At 34.4% G+C, this 19,482-nt stretch overlaps 1 protein-coding gene across 1 annotated transcript; it reads right to left on the reverse strand.

Moving 5' to 3' along the window:
* Positions 1-3,257: 3,257 nt before the first annotated feature.
* LOC123545193 (guanylate-binding protein 1-like) lies at positions 3,258-19,474 on the reverse strand. Its single transcript, XM_053537808.1, has 12 exons — positions 19,413-19,474; positions 15,287-15,388; positions 13,964-14,014; positions 12,440-12,496; positions 11,953-12,140; positions 11,511-11,653; positions 9,191-9,300; positions 7,446-7,873; positions 6,816-7,096; positions 6,341-6,559; positions 5,566-5,656; positions 3,258-5,113 (listed from the first exon to the last, which is right to left on the reverse strand). Exons 2-12 carry the CDS (start codon positions 15,376-15,378, stop codon positions 4,506-4,508), a joined length of 2,268 nt encoding a protein of 755 aa, XP_053393783.1. The 5' UTR covers positions 15,379-15,388; positions 19,413-19,474; the 3' UTR covers positions 3,258-4,505.
* Positions 19,475-19,482: the final 8 nt, after the last annotated feature.

Raw genomic sequence — 19,482 nt, forward strand, 5'->3', positions numbered from 1 at the left:
ATCATTCATCCGGAAACACATGGCTTCACGCCTTTACTATTAAAGATAACCTAGGCATGTTGGGTATCTAACCGAAGGTCTCGACGAGTACTATAAGTTGATCTACTCAAACCGGAAGTAAAATCAATCATGCGTAAAATACACATTTTCTGAGCGTTCCTAGACTCGAACCTGGTCAAGTGAGGTATGTTTGGAAAGGTCTCCTCAAGAAGATTAGGAACATGTATACTTTGATAATCGTATTTCCAAATGGAACCGAATAATGAGCCAAAATCACTCAAGCGTTAAAACCCGGCTGACTCCTTCATAATTGAACTAAAACTAGGATCAGTGAAAGTGACTGGATGACTTGTATTCCAGAGACTGAGGAAATAGTGCTTTATGTTAAAAATGTGATTCGAGGTGGTGGCTTTTATAAATTTACATGACTCTCGATTTATCGAGCAAAAATGTTACCTTACAAACTTGTATCAACAGAAGACACTATAATCTGCGTGGTCAATTCCAGTTTATTGAATTCCCCATATTCACTAATTTGGAGCCGCCTTCGACACGTAACCGCTTCCACGCTTTCTCACACTTAAAGTTAATATGCCTGATATAAGCATCTATATGTACACAAACAAATCATTATTTCAAACCGACATTATTCATTCCTATATGTAGTGCGCAGCAGACAATTATGTGATGATAATATTTTTTGTTTCTTAGGCTTTGATACTACTTTAATATTTTTTATGTAGACTGGGGATTATAACCCTCTTTTGTTATCCTAGGAAAGCATAGAACCATGGCGAAAGAAAATAATATATGATATGATGGAGCCACAGGAACCCAGGCAGCTTACGAATATCCCATCCGACATCCGCCCTTCGACAATTCTGCACTGCAATTACCGGAAAAGTATGATTTTTCTTTATAGGTGTTCAGTTGGTATTCCCATGGGAACAAATATAGTTGGTATTCCCATGGGAACAAATTGTGCACCCCTTATCGCAGATTTGTTTTTATATTGTTATGAAAGAGACTTTATGTTGAGCCTTTCTCCAGATACGCAGGCAGATATTATAACTGCATTTAATAATACATCACGCTATCTGGATGATATTCTTAATATGGATAATCCGTTTTTTGGTCAATTGGTGGGTACTATTTATCCTAGGGAGCTTCATTTAATTAAAACTAACAATTCGGATACTGATGCTTCGTTTTTAGATTTACATCTCTCTATTTATGACAATATTATACATACCAAAATTTATGACAAGAGGGATGATTTTAACTTTAGTATTGTAAATTTTCTCCATTTGGATGGGGATGTACGTCAGGCTACATCTTATGGGGTATATATTTCTCAATTAATTCGGTTTACCAGAGCGTGTAGTCATGTCAAGCATTTCAATGAACGTAATCTATATATTACAAGTAAACTTCTTCAGCAAGGCTACCGTTATTACAAATTGCGTAAATATTTTGCTAAATTTTACTATCGTAATTCTGATTTAGTTTTAAAATTCAATAGCAATTTAAAGACACTTCTGCGAGAAGGTATTTCTAAACCCGTTTTTTATGGGGATGTGGTTTACAAACTTCGTAAGATCTTGGGTAATGGTAATTTTCCAAATGTATTTGGTAAAATTATAAAACGTTTTATTAAAAGAGGTTACGACCCAATTGTTTTGAGACATACCGCATGTTTAGTGTTCAACCCGTTTACAGTTGGACACTACGCATCCCTCTTTGATTGTGTCTGACGGAAGAGGGGGAGGACTCTATGATAAGCAGTTTTTAAATCCTACCAGGACTGAACTGTTTTGATATCTGTCTTCTGGCTTGTTTCGTCGGGCCCTTAAGGGTGTTTCTTTTGTTGCTCATTCTTCTGAAAAGGCATTGAGTACATACGTTTTTGGTTCTAAAGGTTTGCTTTTTATATATTTATACACGAGCATTTTTGTGTTTTACATGCTATGCCTTTTTGTTTCCATTACGTGTGTTAGAGATTCACCTGGCGGGGATTACTTTTATTTACACTGTCCCGTGTCTTTGGAACATGGTGGGGGTAAGAGTGAGGTTGGGTGCGCACCATAAACCGGTTTAAGCTCCCCAGTGGTGTTTTTGCCACTGACCGTTCCAAGGCGGTGCCCCACTGTGTTCCTTTGTTTGTTCGTTTTTTCCTCGTGTGTTGGCTTTGTGTGCGCGTGTATGTGTATGTGTGTGTGTGTTTGTGGTGTGCACGTCTGCGTGCTGTAGGTTTCGTTTTGGGGAGGCTGCGATTTTGGTACGTGGCATTCTCTGTTTGATATTTGTTTTTGTTTTTTTTTTCAGATATAGAGTAATACTATAGCATATCTTTTAAACATATTATTCATATACCAAAGTCGTATTGATGCCTAGTCCTAATAAAATACACTACGAATTCACTTCAGCACAAATAATAATCTCTTTCCTCAAATAAACGGTACACAACTTGATTTTATAAAGCAGCATCACAAAAGCAAGCCGTGCAGCGGCTGTAAAAAGTACTGGGATCATAGAGTTCATTCAATACCTGTATAATAGAGTTCCGCTTTATACGGTGCTAGCGGGTTGTGAGAGGTCCTTTACTCTCCAAATGTTACATCTCATAAACATATTCAATCAAACCGAGTCTGCTATTATTTCGCTTAATTGCATTTTATGTTTAAAAAGAATTTTCTTGCTTTTTTTATTAACTATCACAACAGCAATATTCAAGTGACGTATTGTGGCTTTAATAGAGTTCCGCTTAATAATACTGTGCTAGTTGGGTGTAAGCGGTAATGTACTTCCATAAACCCTCAACAACAGACTCAATCAGACCGAGTCTGCTATCATTTTGCTCGGTTCATGTTATGCTTTAAAAGGCTTTTCTTATGGATTTATACAGTGTCACAACGGCAATCTGTAAGAGCCGTATGGCGACTGTAAAATGTCTCCCTGTTCTGTGGACTCAGTGTTGTTATATTTTCTGGCCTTTTGGTATCAAAGAATCCATCTAATACCTGTGTAATATGTTGCGACTGTTCTGTTGGATATTTATAAATGATTTTTCACTACGTTTTATTTTTTTCTACAATTAACTGATATGATAATTGTGTTTGGTGAATTCGTGAATGATAGTGTTACTGCCAAAACAAAGCCGAAGCATTACTTTTCTGCAGAATTCACTCACAAAAGTAGTTATCTGATGTTATAGTGTTTCTGTCTAGTTTGTTTTACTAGAAAATTTAGTCCAATCATCTTTTTGGAGATGTTTAATCTTCAACAATATTCATTTGTACTGTGTATTATTATTCAACTTTAAAATATTACACACTACATTAGATTTTTGCGCACAACATTTGAATCAGAAAGAGCTAATAAACATAAACATAAACATTACTGAACCAATATGAGAAAAAGCAGGACCAATACGAGAAAACAGGGCCAATACGAAATTCAAGCATTTTGATTGGTTCAAATTAATATTTTTCACATTTCTCACAAACATATCATCTAACTTGTTCACAAAAGGACCTACGATGTCGATGTACGTCTTTGTAAATTACAACGATGCTTTCGGATTATTTGGTATTGTGTACAAACAAGTGTTCCTGTAAGAAATTCTGACAATGTTCAAGGAAAATATTGAGAAAATATGCGAAAATCAGATAAATTAAAAAGAATGAGACTTATCCTAAATATACAATATGGACTATTTGTGCAAAATAAATAGCGATTCATGTGCTGGAAAGTGGATGAATAATTTAGTTGCGAACACGGCGAATAAGAATACAACGCGGCATTGGGGTATATAGTATGTGATTAGTTGGTTGTATTATCTTGATCAACATACCGGTATATGCAAAAAAATTATGTTTTGTTGTCTGCAGCATACAAAGAAATGACATTTTAAGCACTTTCTATCACAGTTCAAATAAACAGATCATAAGATGCTCACTCGAGAAAAATCAAAAAGGTAAATTCCAGTTATTTTTGATTATGTCGAGGCATCATAATATATCTCAAAATTATTAACACGTACCTGTATACAACCCATTCTGTTTTACTGGCTAAAATGATTATACTTTCAAAAATAAATCTGTACAAAATTTTTGATATGAAAATGAATAACTGTAAAGGTAATTCAAAGAGTTCTAATGGTGTTATCGCCAATATTAGAAAGTTGAATAACAAAGTTGTCATTAATCAAGTGATTTCATATTTGCCTAGTTATTTGTCCCTTGGCCTACGGCCCTGGGCCATAACGACAATCCTTTGACAAATAACAAGACCAATATGAAATCGCTTGATTAATAACATTACAATTTAAAGCATCTGAAATGAAATTTATACGCAGTGCATGTTTATGTATATAACAACAACCGTTCTAATAATTTTCCATTAGCCACGTGTACTCATCATCATCGGAAAATCTTAATTTCAAAAAAAATATGTTCAATCATGCTCGTCTTAGCCAAGCAGAATTGTCCCGTAATCAATAGCTATTATATGATATTACATTTATCCGGTTTTCTTTGTTCTTCAACAGGAGCCGGGTCGCGATAAACTGGATCATCAGACATTCCATCTGGCGAAACCCTGTTAGGAAGAACCGTCAAACTGTCTCCATTTGCAGGTTTAAAATCCTCCCCATCAAAAGAACATTGTGACTTGACATCATCTTCGTCTATGGATTCATCTTTTTCCAGCGCTTTCTTCCAAAGTGGCCCTATTACATCTTCCAAAGGCCCATTATAAGTTGTACCTTGCATATCCGTTTCTTTTTGATCAGTTACTGGTTTTAGCTGCTTCCTATAGTGGGACAAATTAAATGTAGCCTTCTCAAAAATGTCTTTCCAGTGTGCCGTTTCTTTACATAATTTATGATAGTATGAGTTTCTTTGACTGAGCTCTTTCTTCACTCTGTCTACTTCTTCAATTTTCGTCTTCAGCATGCCAAGGTATTGTGTTCCGATGTTCTTTAGGCCATTGACTTGAAACAGTCCAATATCAGCTCGAATTGCTTCTTCAACCTCTTCTTCCTCCTTTAAAATGTTAGCGTCTTCTTCTCTGAACAAACTCAGGCGCTTTATCTTTCTCCTTGCTGGCCCTTCTGCAAATAAGTAAATGAATATGATTCAGTGAACTCGCTTACAGAACTCATTTAAACGTTTGTTTTACAATAAATCTATTCCACTTCTTTTATAGGCTTACGGCTTCAAACAACCATGAAATGTCTATTCTTGACAAGAGGGCTCAGTCAGACAAGTATCTATTCTGCGGAGCGGGTGTTTTCACAAATAGCCAAACAGTCATTGTACTACCAATTAGCTGAAGCGTTACATAATCATTATAACTAATAGGCGTTTTATAAGATATCTTTTGAAGATATACCCTACCGCAGCATGCATATAATCGGAGACGGATCTAGATTCATGTTTATTCTATATTTATGAAACAATGTAAAATATATTCCGGTCATTTGCCTGTGTTCAGAATTCTATAAAAAGTAGCCTTTTATTTGCTGAATATTCTGATATCTTATGACAGATATAAAACTCTTACCTTGCCCATCTAGCGCCTCTAGAACCATTTTATACACAATTTCCTCTTCTTTTACCTTTTTATCAAGAAACTCTTGAAGAACGATTCTCGCCTTTAAAAAAACAAATAAAAATATGTATCAGTTCAATAAATGTGTTCTCAGGGTTTGCACATTAAATCATAATCACTCAAGCTCTGTTGTGATTTGCGTGGATGCTTTCTATTGCTTCAAATGACCGAGAAGCCTTCCCAACAGCAATCTAGTGTAGCAACAGGGAGAGTATGGCATTTCTTATGTAAAGACATTTCAGATGTGGATAATTTACCAACATAATTCTATACATTGAAGTGGAAGCACAAGCACTAAAAAGTGAAAATGTTGCAGGTTCGGTTTGATTTAGCCTGTTCATGAACGGTAGTGGAAATGCATGCTACCGTTCAAGCCCTCTAGCCCTTAGATGGAGCAGAGCTCAACATTTCCACATGTTACAAGTACAAAAGACATCCGCGGATGTGGTCGTACGGCAGAAACAAGGAATCGTCAATGAAACACAGAGTTCAATTCCATGCAAAACGGCGTAATGTCCCCATTTAAAAATAAGGGGATTTCCCTCAACAAGAAAACAATGGGCTGAACTAAACAAACTGGAATATCACTGAAACTGCCAAAAGACAATACGTAAAAGCAGGTATTATTCAACTTACTGGAAAGTATGATAAATCTTTAAAACAGAGCCGGACAGAAACTTGCTTCAATGCACTAAATGCTAAACGAAACTTCAGAGATATAGCTTACCACAGATCCCATGTAACCGACTTCTCTATTGAACTGCTGGATCAACGAGTCTATGTCTTTCATATAATCATCATACCCTGTTGGGGTGCAGTACTTGCGATTCTTTATCTTCACTTGTATTTTCATTGTATCCAGCCTCCCCAGTGTATCCAAACATTTTGCTTCTAAATCTTTCTTGACAATATTCTTGAATTTTTCAAACTGGTTTTTGAAGCAAACCTAAAATTATCAAAGTCAAATTGAACGAGAAGCATAACAATATTACTGTCAAAAGAACTAAATGTGATATAACAATGGAACGGTATAGAGAATATACTTATTTACAGGAAGGTAAGGACAACGTCACAGTCATATCGATATCTTATATTCATATTGCACGATGACAGCATCAGAGTAAAACTACATGCTCTCAAGTTTAATTATCTTATGATGTTTATCATTATAAAGTGCTAAAATTCTTAAGAATTTTATTTACCATTGCCTGTTCTTCATAGATTTGTTCATCGTCAATAATTAGTCCAGACTTCAAAACCTCAAGAGCATTTTTCATACAGTCCTTGTGATAATTAACAAGACCTTTTTCGCTCGGTGAATGGGAAGCAAGACGTCTTTGCATTTCACGTTTATATATTTCCGAAGCTTTCTGGACTACATGTGTATTTTCCAGTGCCGACATTGAAATCATTGCGCTTGCCAAACATGGAGACTCTCCAGCTTGTATGGAATGGACATAATTCAGCAATAGGGAACTCAACACTGTAAATACAGCAATAAATAAATGTCATGTTAATAACAAATAGCTTCTTAGAATACTTAACAAATAAATGGTAGAATACAAACAATAATGTAGTTTTAAAGTAAGTATCTTTAAGGGCAAAACACATCTGCAACATAAAACAATCAGAATATTAATGATATTTCTTTAGAATTTATATTAAGTTTGTATGCGATGATTATTATTGAAACAATATCTGCATCATAACAATTATTAAAGTTCTTTCACGACATTTTAGTTTATATTAAGTTTGAATTCTTGAATTAACACTTAATTCAAGTTTCACATTATTGTTCAGGTAGAAACTGATCATATATAAGCTGCACTTACTTCTGCCATTTATTGCTTTTCCTGATTTCAGTAACTTTGGCTCACACGAAAATATGTACTTTCGGAACTCGTTCAGTGTTTCCTGAAATTCTGGCTTCAATGTATTCTCTGGTAGCGTCATCAGTTTTTTCAGGAGATCACTCTTTACTGGTTTCCTAAACAGGAAGCATTTTCTGTTTTTGAAATATCTTCGGATAAGAATTCTTGGGAGATTATGTTCTTTTAAGGTATCTTCACTGATACTTCCGCCCTTTTTGCGTCGTTTAAGCTTTAACGCATCTTCTAGATAGGTATCATCGTCCTCAAAATTATGTTCAAGAGTAACATCCCTTAGTGTGAGAACGAAGTTCGGGAAAAAGAAATCTAGGATAGAATCGTCTTCTTCTGAGCCGCTCACTTTTATTGACGTCTTGATTATGTTTAAAAATCTGTATGCGGTCAAAGAAAATTAACAATTTGGTGTGTAATTCAGTATTTATTCAAATAGTTTTTCTATAGTCATTTGCCGAAATACACTTGAGTTAAGGCGATGCCACAATTTGACTTACAACAGACGGCTAATTCAACCAGAAATAATGATCCGATGTAACCAATTTGACCAATAAGGAACCGTTCGTATGTCTTAAATCGAATTCTGGTACCTCTACTATCAACAATAAATTAAAAAAATAGAAATGTTTACGTTACTTCAATGTACTCAACAAAACAATTTCAAACACAGATTTTGATATTAAATAGGTTGTTATGATATGCAACAATATCCCAGCAAGCTATGTACAACGAAATGCATATGAAGAAGGGAGAGAAAATGTTGAAAACTGGAGACAAAATTTGGCTGTTGAAAAATGACACATGGCATTTCTACCATCTAGTAAAGTGTCTACTACATTATAGCTTAAAACTCATAAAACAAAACAGTAAAATATCTAACAGATAATCAGCCTTTCGGCTAAGCACAATAGGGAGAGCGCAGATCTACTGACCAAAGTGTCGTGAGTCCTCGGCGTGGCATAATGCATCGTATCGATTTGATAAAAGAATATTGAGTTTGAAATCACTAAGTCTCCACTTCTGTTCGTATTATGTTATCAGTTACTTGCGCAGAATATGTAAGTACTTGTACAGAATCAAAGAACACTGTTTAGGTTAACCTTCCAACGTTAAATTCTACTGACCACAGGACTTAAGTCCTCGGCGAGGCATTATGCACCGAAACGATTTGATAAAAGGTATCGAGTTTGGAAGCACTCAACCTCCACCTTTGATTCGCGTAAAGTTATCAGATACTTCAGTAGAACGAGTTAGTACTGGTACAGATTCCAAGAAATAGGTTAGCTGAAACACTGTTCAAAAACATTCGAAAAGAAACAAACTATCAGAATCATACCAGACGTGCTATTGTTTCTATCACTTGACGCTAAAACCATGTCTAGACTAAACATCCGTATTATTCTAGTGCCGGCTCTAATTGATGGTTAAGATAAAAAAAACTATTTAGATATAATCTAGTTTGCATTTACACAACGCAGTAGAATGTCGATGTAGGTATTATACAAGCAAGTGTCATGAATATGTATCAGCATTATTGCATTATGGGAAGTAAACATGAATGTAGATACATAGTTGTTTTAGGAAATGATTTGAAATAAACTCAAAATATAACAAGGAGAATTGCAGAAATAAAAAGACATAGAATTCACAGCCATTACACCCATTCACGTTGTAATTAAAAAGACAAAGGATACTTAAATTTATCAATTGCCGCTCTGTCAAAGTTCCCTCTTGTATTGTAAACCATTGTGCTGGATAAAAGCGTGGCAAGTACAAACAGGTTTTTATCGTCTTCAATATCGACCTAGATATACAATGAAAGTTTGTATAATGTTGTGCATAAACAAAGTGAATTTAATACAACAGATGCTACTGCAAATCTCATTTAATCATTATAGAATAACTAATCAAATACGGCATTTCATCTCGTAACTAAAAAAACTGTCAGCGCCAGAGGAAAGAATGAAATGTATAAATGAGCTTGATAATATTGTCGATCTGGCTTAATATTAAAACGGTTATGACCAGAGACGACGTTGCATCTGCAAACTTATTCAGAAAATTTCTTTGCAATATAGCTTTATAAACATAGAATAATAACTGCCTTACACTATAGGTACAAAGTGTGATGTAAACTCTTCTTAATACTGTGCATACTTTTACAGTAATTTCAAATTATATTCAAACATTAAACAAATCGTCTTAGCCTTATATATGTCACTGTCAATTTGTAACTAGATACTTGAATTTCTCTATTTTTTCATGCAAATCATGTATAATAATGTGTAGTTACCATCATGGAAATACAAAATAACTGTATTTTTCGTATTTCCATGGTGGTAATTAAACTTTAATTGCACAAAAACAACTAGAATTACAAGTATCTAGCTACAAATTTATAGCGACATACATTAGGCCAAGACAATTTGTTTGATGTCTAAAAATTTCATTGAATGAATGTAGTGTTGGGACTTTAATCTCATTAGTCATGTGAAACTAGGCCGCACATATGACCATGCATGTTTAAAGACGCGCCACAAAATAAATGTATTCTTTTGTATTTCCATGATGGTAATTATAAATGCTTTGCATGAAAAAAGAGAAATAACAAGTACCTAGTTTCAATATGACAGTGACATATATAAGGCCAAGACAATGTGTTTAATGTCTAAAAATATTGTTAAGTTAATGCGGTCGTATGCACAGTACTTGATGTATTAAGGTATTAGGCCCCTTATAGAGTACCTTCTTATTAAAGAGTATTCAATTCCTACCATAAACCTACTTTGACTGCAATTTTCAGGGGGTGGGGGCGCGTAGGTTCAAGCCCCACTGGGACCAAATTTTTTCCTTATTATTTCACTTCTTTCAAGACTTATTATTGATTTATTGTACAAAAGTGGAAAAAATCATTTGATAAGCGATTTCTTGCTGTTCAACGTGAATTTACCTCTGAAAAAAAGGAGTAGAGTTAGACATCTTTAAAAATACTGAGTTACATGCGGTAAAAGTTCTCTATTTTGCCTTTATTCTTTAGATTACATATTGTGGGAAAATGTAGGCACGTTTGACCTCTTATTTTTGAATGAAGTGAGCAAAATTCAAAACAGACCCGCAGGATTCGACCTTAATTTTTCAATGTTGGAGTTAGAATTCTGTCTCATTAATTCCGTTTACTTGAGGCACCCTCGAAAAAAGTTGTTGACAGTTTTATTTTAAGTTTTATAATTTTTTACCAATAGTTTTTTAAAAAGATAATGATATAATGAATTGTCTGCAAACGTTTTTGGCAGTGGTCATCACTTTGAAATTTGTCTCTACTTGAGCTCGGGGAAATACCATAAATAATACAACATTTATGAAAATCGGCACGGTAAAAGTTTTTAAAAATTTGCAACACAGTGCGAAGCACGGTCAATTGAAAGAATATACCAAGCAAATGCCATTTTTAAACATTACTATTAGGGATCTTATACCTTAAGGTAAGTTTAGACCACACGTTGTTTCTACAGTGTAAGAAAGATATTATTCTATGGTTAAAAACCTATACTAAAAAGAGAATGACTGAATAAGTTTGCAGATGAAGTTCTAAAAATATATTAATTCAGGGAGGAACTAAATTGTCTACCTGTCATCATGTAGAATAGCTGTATTATACTAGTATTATCAGAATGATTTGCACGAAATTCATGTTGGAGAAAAAAGTAGGTCACTAGGTCGTTGTGGGTCTTTAACATTGCAATTAGATAGAGAAATCAGTAAAGGAAGTATCGTTAAAACAAATCTGACTTATGTTTACTAATTTCATTTAAAATACACCCCACCCCCATCACACATATTCGTTTACCAGAGTATGTATACATGCATGTAAGATTAAAATATCATTATAAATTTTTAGCATGACTGCTGTTTTACCTGAAATACCTGATAACATTTTAGTATGATTGTTTTGTAACATAAAATACCTTGTAACTTTTTACAATGATTGCTTTATTACCTTGACCAGTAGCATACCTTATCAGGATCATCAATCCCTTCTGTATCTAGTAAAACAAGAACTTGGTCTTCCTGTGTAGGGTGTGGCCGACACATTACCCATATACCTTTTGTCACAGCTGTCGTTGTGTGACCTGTCTCAAACCAAGAATTGGCACCGGCTGAAGAAAGAATAAACTAATATTTAGGATCATAATTGCACACATATTTTTACATTTTTTAAATAAAATATCATTACGAAATACAAGAGCATTTATTGCGCTCTTCGAAATGCTTTATTTGAATAACTTCGGTATCTATTTTTTTGTGTTTCTTATTAAATGAAGAAAACGACGGCAAAAATATGCAACAGGGTATGTTACAATTCTCATTCTTTTACTTATTAAATGTCATTCTTAGGACCGGCATGTATGCGATATACATGTTAGTAAGTGCGCAAAACCATTGATATGGCATGTACCTGAACCATAGCTGCCCAGTTTATTTAAGATGAAGGACTTTCCAGTTCTCAGTGTTCCAACTACAGAAACTATGTTCAGTGGTTTCTCTATTTCTCTCAGTTTGGTTAAGGTTGACTGGTCGCATGTCGCTTTGCCATCAACAGTTGATACCAGTATCATTGGTGAATGAAATATTGGGTTGTCAGGCCTAAGGTAAAAGTAAAAATGTTGTAGATCTTATCATGTATTGCACACACTGCATTCACAGAACTGTATCTGATAGGTGAAAAAAGGAACAATGTTATATATAACACTACATGCAAACCAAGAGTAGCTACAAGATGTATTCATTCATTCCATTTACCAATAGAAAAAGGAGAAAAAGAGAAAACAACATGGCATCAGTATCTACGAAAGTGATTTATAACCTTGCTCTGATTGTTAATGACATTGATTAAATATAGGAGTGTTCCTTTTATACTTATTTACTAAATTGGAAATACGTACAGGGTTGTTTCTTTTGACACTGGTTGTGTGAGTCTTTTTGCCGGAAAATCTGGTTTCCTGTAAATATGTTTAATAACGGAGAAAAAAAGCCAAATAAAGTCGCAAATAATTCAACCAAGTGTTATTTAACTTTGGTTGGAACTAACCTGCACGCGCTTCTCAAAAATACCTGGTTAGATTTCATTGAAAGTTCATAGGTTCAATTGGTATGAAGAGTAGATAACGTTTGCGGAATTAGGGTCCCTTCAATCTATTACAGAATAAGTTTGTCCGGATTACTTCTCTTTTACTTTTAGTGGGATTGGTATGAAACTTCAAAAGAATGATCAGTACTAAGTCTGCCTTTAACGAGAGTTACGGTTGAATGAGAATTTCATCAGTTACGATCATTTCATTATTAGATAAAACTATATGTAGAGATTCTTGTCCCTGCTTCTGTCCAGATTAAAATGAAACTTCAATGGAATAATAGGCTGGAAACCTAGTTATGTTTCTTATTGGCACGTTCCTTATGATTAGAATTTAAAAATACTATATATGGTCTATGCTACTGGTAGGATTTGATAGAAATTTTATAGGGGTGAGTAGCAATTCTTATTATGAAAATATTACCGGTTTCATGGATGAATGATTTGTTTTTCATTTTGGCTTGAGAATCATAAAGTCTATGTAGAGATTCTTTTTCAATCTTCCGTCCAGATTTAAAAGAAATTTCATAACAGTTATTAGAATAAGTCTACTTGAGTGTATCATGGGCAAGTTACGTTCAGATTTTGCGATGTTATAAGCGCTTCACGGACTACTACTACACTATTGGTTGAATTGATTGAAACTTCATAGAAATGGTAAGTAGCAAATCTAGTGACTTCTATTGTACTGGTTTTAATTTGAAAGATTTTAATACTCAGTTACGGCCCTTTAATTGCTATAAACATCTATATATTTAGCACTATTCATATTTTTCAGTACATGTTTGGAGGAAGACTCCAAGTGCTCCGTAATGCAATGTTTCAGGCACATGCAAGCATCTTGATTGAACCACCGACCTTCAGTAAACACACAAAGGATTATAAGACCCCAGCCGAAGTTTCAAATGGCAAATGATTAGAAGTCAACCACCTTAACCACTCGACCGCGAAGACCAAACCCCACCAACTTAGTAATGCTTTCGGTGTTTACAGGAAAAACAACTTCAATTAAAATGTCGAAAAAAAGGTCCATGAATTGCATTAATTAAAAAAGTAGGCGCTATCTAACTTGGTTATGTAAATAGGTTGGATAATTTGAAAACGTTGTGTGAAGTTTCAATCATACAAATGCAGCGTCTGGTGAATAGAATAGCTTGCGCTTGAAAACAAGTCGAATATATGAATACAAGCACATAAGGTATCAAAATTATTATTGCTGAAAACTTTAAATATAATTATATCAACTATGGATAACACTTCAATACGCTAAAGGATCTAATTAATGACCCTAACACTTGTTAGTTGTGTTATATTTGTCAAAGTGTAAAAGACGTACGGAGATAAAGTCGTTGGTTTGTCTGGAATTTTCTTTTTCCCAACTGGCGAGCTGTAAATAATGATAATGAATAATGTCAAATTAATTATAATTACTTCTGTTATAACTACTTAAGGGATATGTTATCATGCCAAAGTGCAACTGATCATGTAAAAATGTGATGTTAATTTGTCAAGCCAGATTCTTATTATGTTAAGCGCTATGTTATTATGTCAAAGTACCATTTGATCTTGTCTACACAGCGTGATATTATGTTAAAATGTTATGTTATCATGTCAAAGAACAGTGTGATCTTGTCTACCGAGTGTGCTATTATGTTAAAAAGCTATGTTATCTTGTCATATTGTCGTGTTAACTTGTCAAAACAGTGTTTTATTATGTCAAAAAGTTGTGGTATTATGTCAAAGTACGATGTTAACTTGTCCAGATAGTGTCTTATTATGTTTACTAGGCATGTAATCTTAAAGTGTTGTGTTATTATGTTAAATGCTATGTTATTATGTCAAAATACCATGTGATCTAACGGGTGTGCTATTATGTTAAAAAGCATTGTTATCTTGTCATAATGTAGTGTTAACTTGTCAAAACTGTGTCTTTTTATGTTAATACGCTATGTTACCATGTCAAAGGGTGATGGTAACTTGTCCAAATAGTCTCTTATTATGTTAACAAGTCATTTTATTACGTCACAATGTGGTGTTAACTTGTTAAAACCGTGTCTCTTTACATCACAAAGCTGTGTTATCTTGTTAAATTAACATTTGATCTTGTCTAGCTTTTATAACATAATAACACGTTCTACTGACCACACTGTACTTCGACATATTAACATAGCTTTTAACATAATAAGACAATATTTGGACAAGTTAACATTTTACTTTGACATGTCATAGCTTTTTAACATAAGACCACACCCTGACATGATAACATGAAATCTCCCGACATAAGACAGCTGCGGCGTTCCATATTCGCTACTTTCGACATAATCAAGTTAAAATCTAGTACAAACATAAAACTTTTTTTCTACTTTAACATCTGAACCATTTACGATCTTTTGTGAACATAGATTTGGATGTTGAAAAATATATTTCAAAGTTTTATACAGCACACCATAATAAAATGATTTGTCAAAAGCTTTTTAGTTTATAACATTTTAAGACACTTGAGTTCGTATTTTGATACCTTGAAATAAAAGTTTGTCGTGTAGCACTTCACAGGTTAATTTTGACACCATAATGCAATCATTCCTTTTGTTACTGAACAATATTACATCCCAATTTTTCAATGTCACATTTTAAAGGTTGAGCATATTTTCAAACTTACCGTGATGGAATAGGCAGATTATCAAATTTGTCTAGCCTACTTGCTGACAGTTTCCCTGGCAAGCGCTGTTGTGGTGGGATTTCTCCGCTCATCTTTATTTGTCTGTAATTATTTAACAAATAATCAAAGCCTTCGAATGGTTTGTCGTCTAATTCATCACGGTTCAGAGTTCAGATACGCAGATACTGAACCACGGGGAAGTAAGGCCGAGTGATTAAATATCTAAGCGTCAGAACGAAGAACCTTGTTAAATTCGACGACAAGTCACAAGAAGGCTTTGGTTGTTTTCATTCTTACATATTCATTGAATGTTTGGGTAAAAAATGAATGTGGCTTCATTTATCTGAGTAGTAAAGACCGCATGCCATACGGCAATTTGATGTCGTAATTGACGTTATAATGCTTTGTTACTGGTCTGCGCATCAGCCGTTTTTTTTTCATCACAGAATATACAGAGCCTGAATTCTTTCTTTGTTTAACTGACAATCGAATCGAATCATGTTAGAATAAGCAATATTTCATGTCATTATATTGTAACATAAATTTGTTTAGAAAGCCGTATGCCATGTCACAAATTTAGCATCAACTAGAGCTACATTGATGTCAACAGTGATTATTAATTCAACATTTGTTTCAATGTTTAGCTATTTGTGAACCACCAACCATGTATGTGTAATAGGAGCGGAAAATGTTCAGTCCGATACAAGACTCGAACCTGCGACCTTCTGCTTGCAAGTCAGATGCTCTACTTTGTTTGTTTGTTTGTTTGTTTTGGGTTTAAAGCCGTTTTTCAACAGTATTGCAGTCATGTAACGGCGGGCAGTTAACCTAACCAGTGTTCCTGGATTCTGTACCAGTACAAACCTGTTCTCCGCAAGTAACTGCCAACTTCCCCACATGAATCAGAGGTGGAGGACTAATGATTTCAGACACAATGTCGTTTATCAAATAGTCACGGAGAACATACGCCCCGCCCGAGGATCGAACTCGCGACCCCGCGATCCGTAGACCAACGCTCTTACCTACTGAGCTAAGCGGGCGGGCTCAGATGCTCTACTAACTGAGCTAATCGGACAATTGATATCATAGATTAATTATATTCATTATATACACACTGCTACATTCCTCTCTCCTTTTTTTTTTCAAAGACAAACTCATATTCTTTTGACTAACCCAGCCATTGCTTCACCCTAGCTCAAGGATTCCAAGGCTAGTCACCACACTTACGGCACCAATGTAATAGGAGTGGAAAAATGTGCAGCCCGATACTGGACTCGAACCTGCGACCTTCTGCTTGCAAGTCAGATTCTCTACCAACTGAGCTAATCGGATAATCGATATTATAGATTCATTAAATACATTATATACACACTGCTACACATGTCATTTGATATGTAATATAATATTACTATTCGTTGAATGAAAATCGCTTTTTATGTAAAATATACCAGTTTAAGGAATGAAAATTTAACTTAATCACATCTGAATAGTTTTTCCTGCATTTGTGCGATTAGCGTCTCCAACGATTTGTAGAATTACAGGTGCAGAGTTCATTGAAAATCCTATATGTTTTGATGCATAATGTAATGCAATGTAATATGGTGTATAAATTTTCTAATTTATAAACTATCCAGAATGTAGTTCTTCATGCATGTGTAGATATAGTTGTTTGTTCCAAAGTTATCCTTGACATAATTTTATACGACGAAAATACGACGAAATCACCTCGTTAACTCAAGCTGATAACGAAGGTTTGCAATTATATATTACAATTGCTTGTGTTGAACAAATAATGAAAAAGGTAATATCAGGCAAGTCCACATCATTCGGATAGCTCTTCGGACTTCCCGAGGGTCACCTCAATTGAGAACTAGTTAATAGGGCTTAAAATCTCAGTCTTCTTAAAGTCGGTGAGGTATGTATCTGTCTACAAGAAATTGTTGAGCAAAATAGAGTTTCATTAATAGTAATGGTTTATTGAAGCATTTAGTTTCAGACGACGTGTTTCTTCATCGCTTCTGTGCTCCAAGTCAGTAGAAAAATCACTTTGAGCTCTTTGGGAGTTTTAATCCCCTATAGGCATTGAAGTATTTCGATCGTTTTTTTTTTGTGTGTGAATCATGTTGAATGTTTGGTACTGTCTACCCCAAGTGACGCACAGTATTTAAATTTCTCGATCTGTCACGCTTAATAATTTTGCAAAATTCGACTGACCTACTTTCTCTATAATCACTTTATCAGAGAAATGAAACTTCTTCTTGGTATTTAAACTAAATATAGTACTATATCTGTTTGATAACTACGACATGTTTTATCAAATTTATCAAACTAGTACATAGTATACAAACTATCTTTCAATCAGATTGTACAAGATTATGATATCTCAATGCTTTACATTGATCAAACATTATATATAACTACCCAATACCTTACATGTAATGTACATTGTTTGATACATGCAGTCTTTGATGTAATTACTTCCAATATACATTCATGAATAATAGCAAATGATTTTGCAATCTTTAAGTGCCGTGTGGCGGCTGTAAAAAGTCTTCCCGTACATGTACTTGGATTCAGTGTTGTAATATTTTCTGGTCCTTTGGGATCGTGGAGTCCATTCAACATAAACAGACTCAATCAAACCGAGTCTGCTATTATTCTTCTTGGTTGCATTCTTTGCTTCCAAAGGATCTTTTTACAGATTTTATTAACTATCACAAAAGCAATCTTTAAGTGCCATGTGGCGGCTGTAAAAAGTCTCCTCGTACTTGGATTCAGTGTTGTTATATTTTCTGGTCCTTTGGGATCATGGAGTCCATTCAACATATGTATAATAGAGTTCCGCTTAAGCCGGTGCTAGGGGGCGTGAGAGGTGTTGCACATTTCATTACCTCTCAGTAACAGACTCAATCAAACCGAGTCTACTATTATTCTTCTTGGTTGCATTCTTTTTACAGATTTTATTAATATATAAGACAATGCCTGCATCGGATCAAAATCCGGAAATTCCTTCAAGGTAATTTGTTTACAATTATCAATGTACAACTTTTGTTGTTGTTGTTGTTTTAGGGTGGTTATGTTTATTTGTTTTTGTTGTTGTTCTTTTTCTTCTTTTTGTATTCATTTTCTTTAAAAACAATTATGAACAAGAGTCAACTGAAGTCACGCTAGATATAAATAAAATATTAACTCTTTTAAATCTATTTTTAACAATATAGTTTTGGCCTCACTATATATAACATGTAGTGCATTTTGATGCTAAATCACTCTTGTTATTCAGATTCCTGGTTAAGAAAATAATTTCAAATTCTAAGAATATAAGAGGCTTTAGTTATAAATTCAACTTTTTAGCTGTTTCCCTCTTTCTTTAAAGTAGCTTGTAATACTTTTTAACAAGAGTGAATTTTTACTTTTAAAATAATTATGTTGTAATTATCGAAAACTGTGGTAGTAAGCAAAAAAACATACGTAAGAATGCCGGGTAACATTAAATATTGACCCTGTAGAAATTTGACCCCATTGATTAAAATTTAATGTTGAAATGTTGGCGGGGTCCATTCTCAACGTTCAAAAAGGACCTTTTGATCAAAATTTAATGTTGAAATGTTAACGGAATCAATTCTCAACTTTGCAAAAAGACCCATGTGTTTAATTTGGTCTTATTTCAAGGGGGTCAGTATTTAATGTTACAGGATGAGAGCAGAGTCTTTTTTAGTATAATCATCCTTAGGAATTACACGCCTCAACACGTGTATCATTGAAGGTTCCATGTTCACCGCCGTTTGAATACATCTGTGGATGTCTCTAAATTGCTTTTTGTACTTATACCATGTGTAAATGTTGAGTTCTGCTCAACCCGGGGCTAGAGGGCGTGGACGGTAGCATGCATTTCCACTACCGTCCATGAACAGGCTGAATCAAACCGAGCCTGCAACATTTTCGTTTTTGTCGTGTTGAGCGACCTGTGAAGTTTCCACTCTTCTCTACTTTATAATGGGCTCCGCTTTGTTAGAACAGTATTTTGTCATTTATCTGTTTGAAAAAGTTAATTCTAAATAAACGGCAGTACAAAACTGTTTAAATACAGAAGAAGATTTATCAATCCTAAACAAAAGCCAAACATTACCGTGTGTGTTGTTCCAGTTAAATCTCTATATATTGCAACTTTTCATCGGCGTACACATGCTAGTTATATA

The sequence above is a fragment of the Mercenaria mercenaria genome, chromosome 1 (assembly GCF_021730395.1).
Source record: "Mercenaria mercenaria strain notata chromosome 1, MADL_Memer_1, whole genome shotgun sequence".
NCBI lineage: Eukaryota > Metazoa > Mollusca > Bivalvia > Venerida > Veneridae > Mercenaria > Mercenaria mercenaria.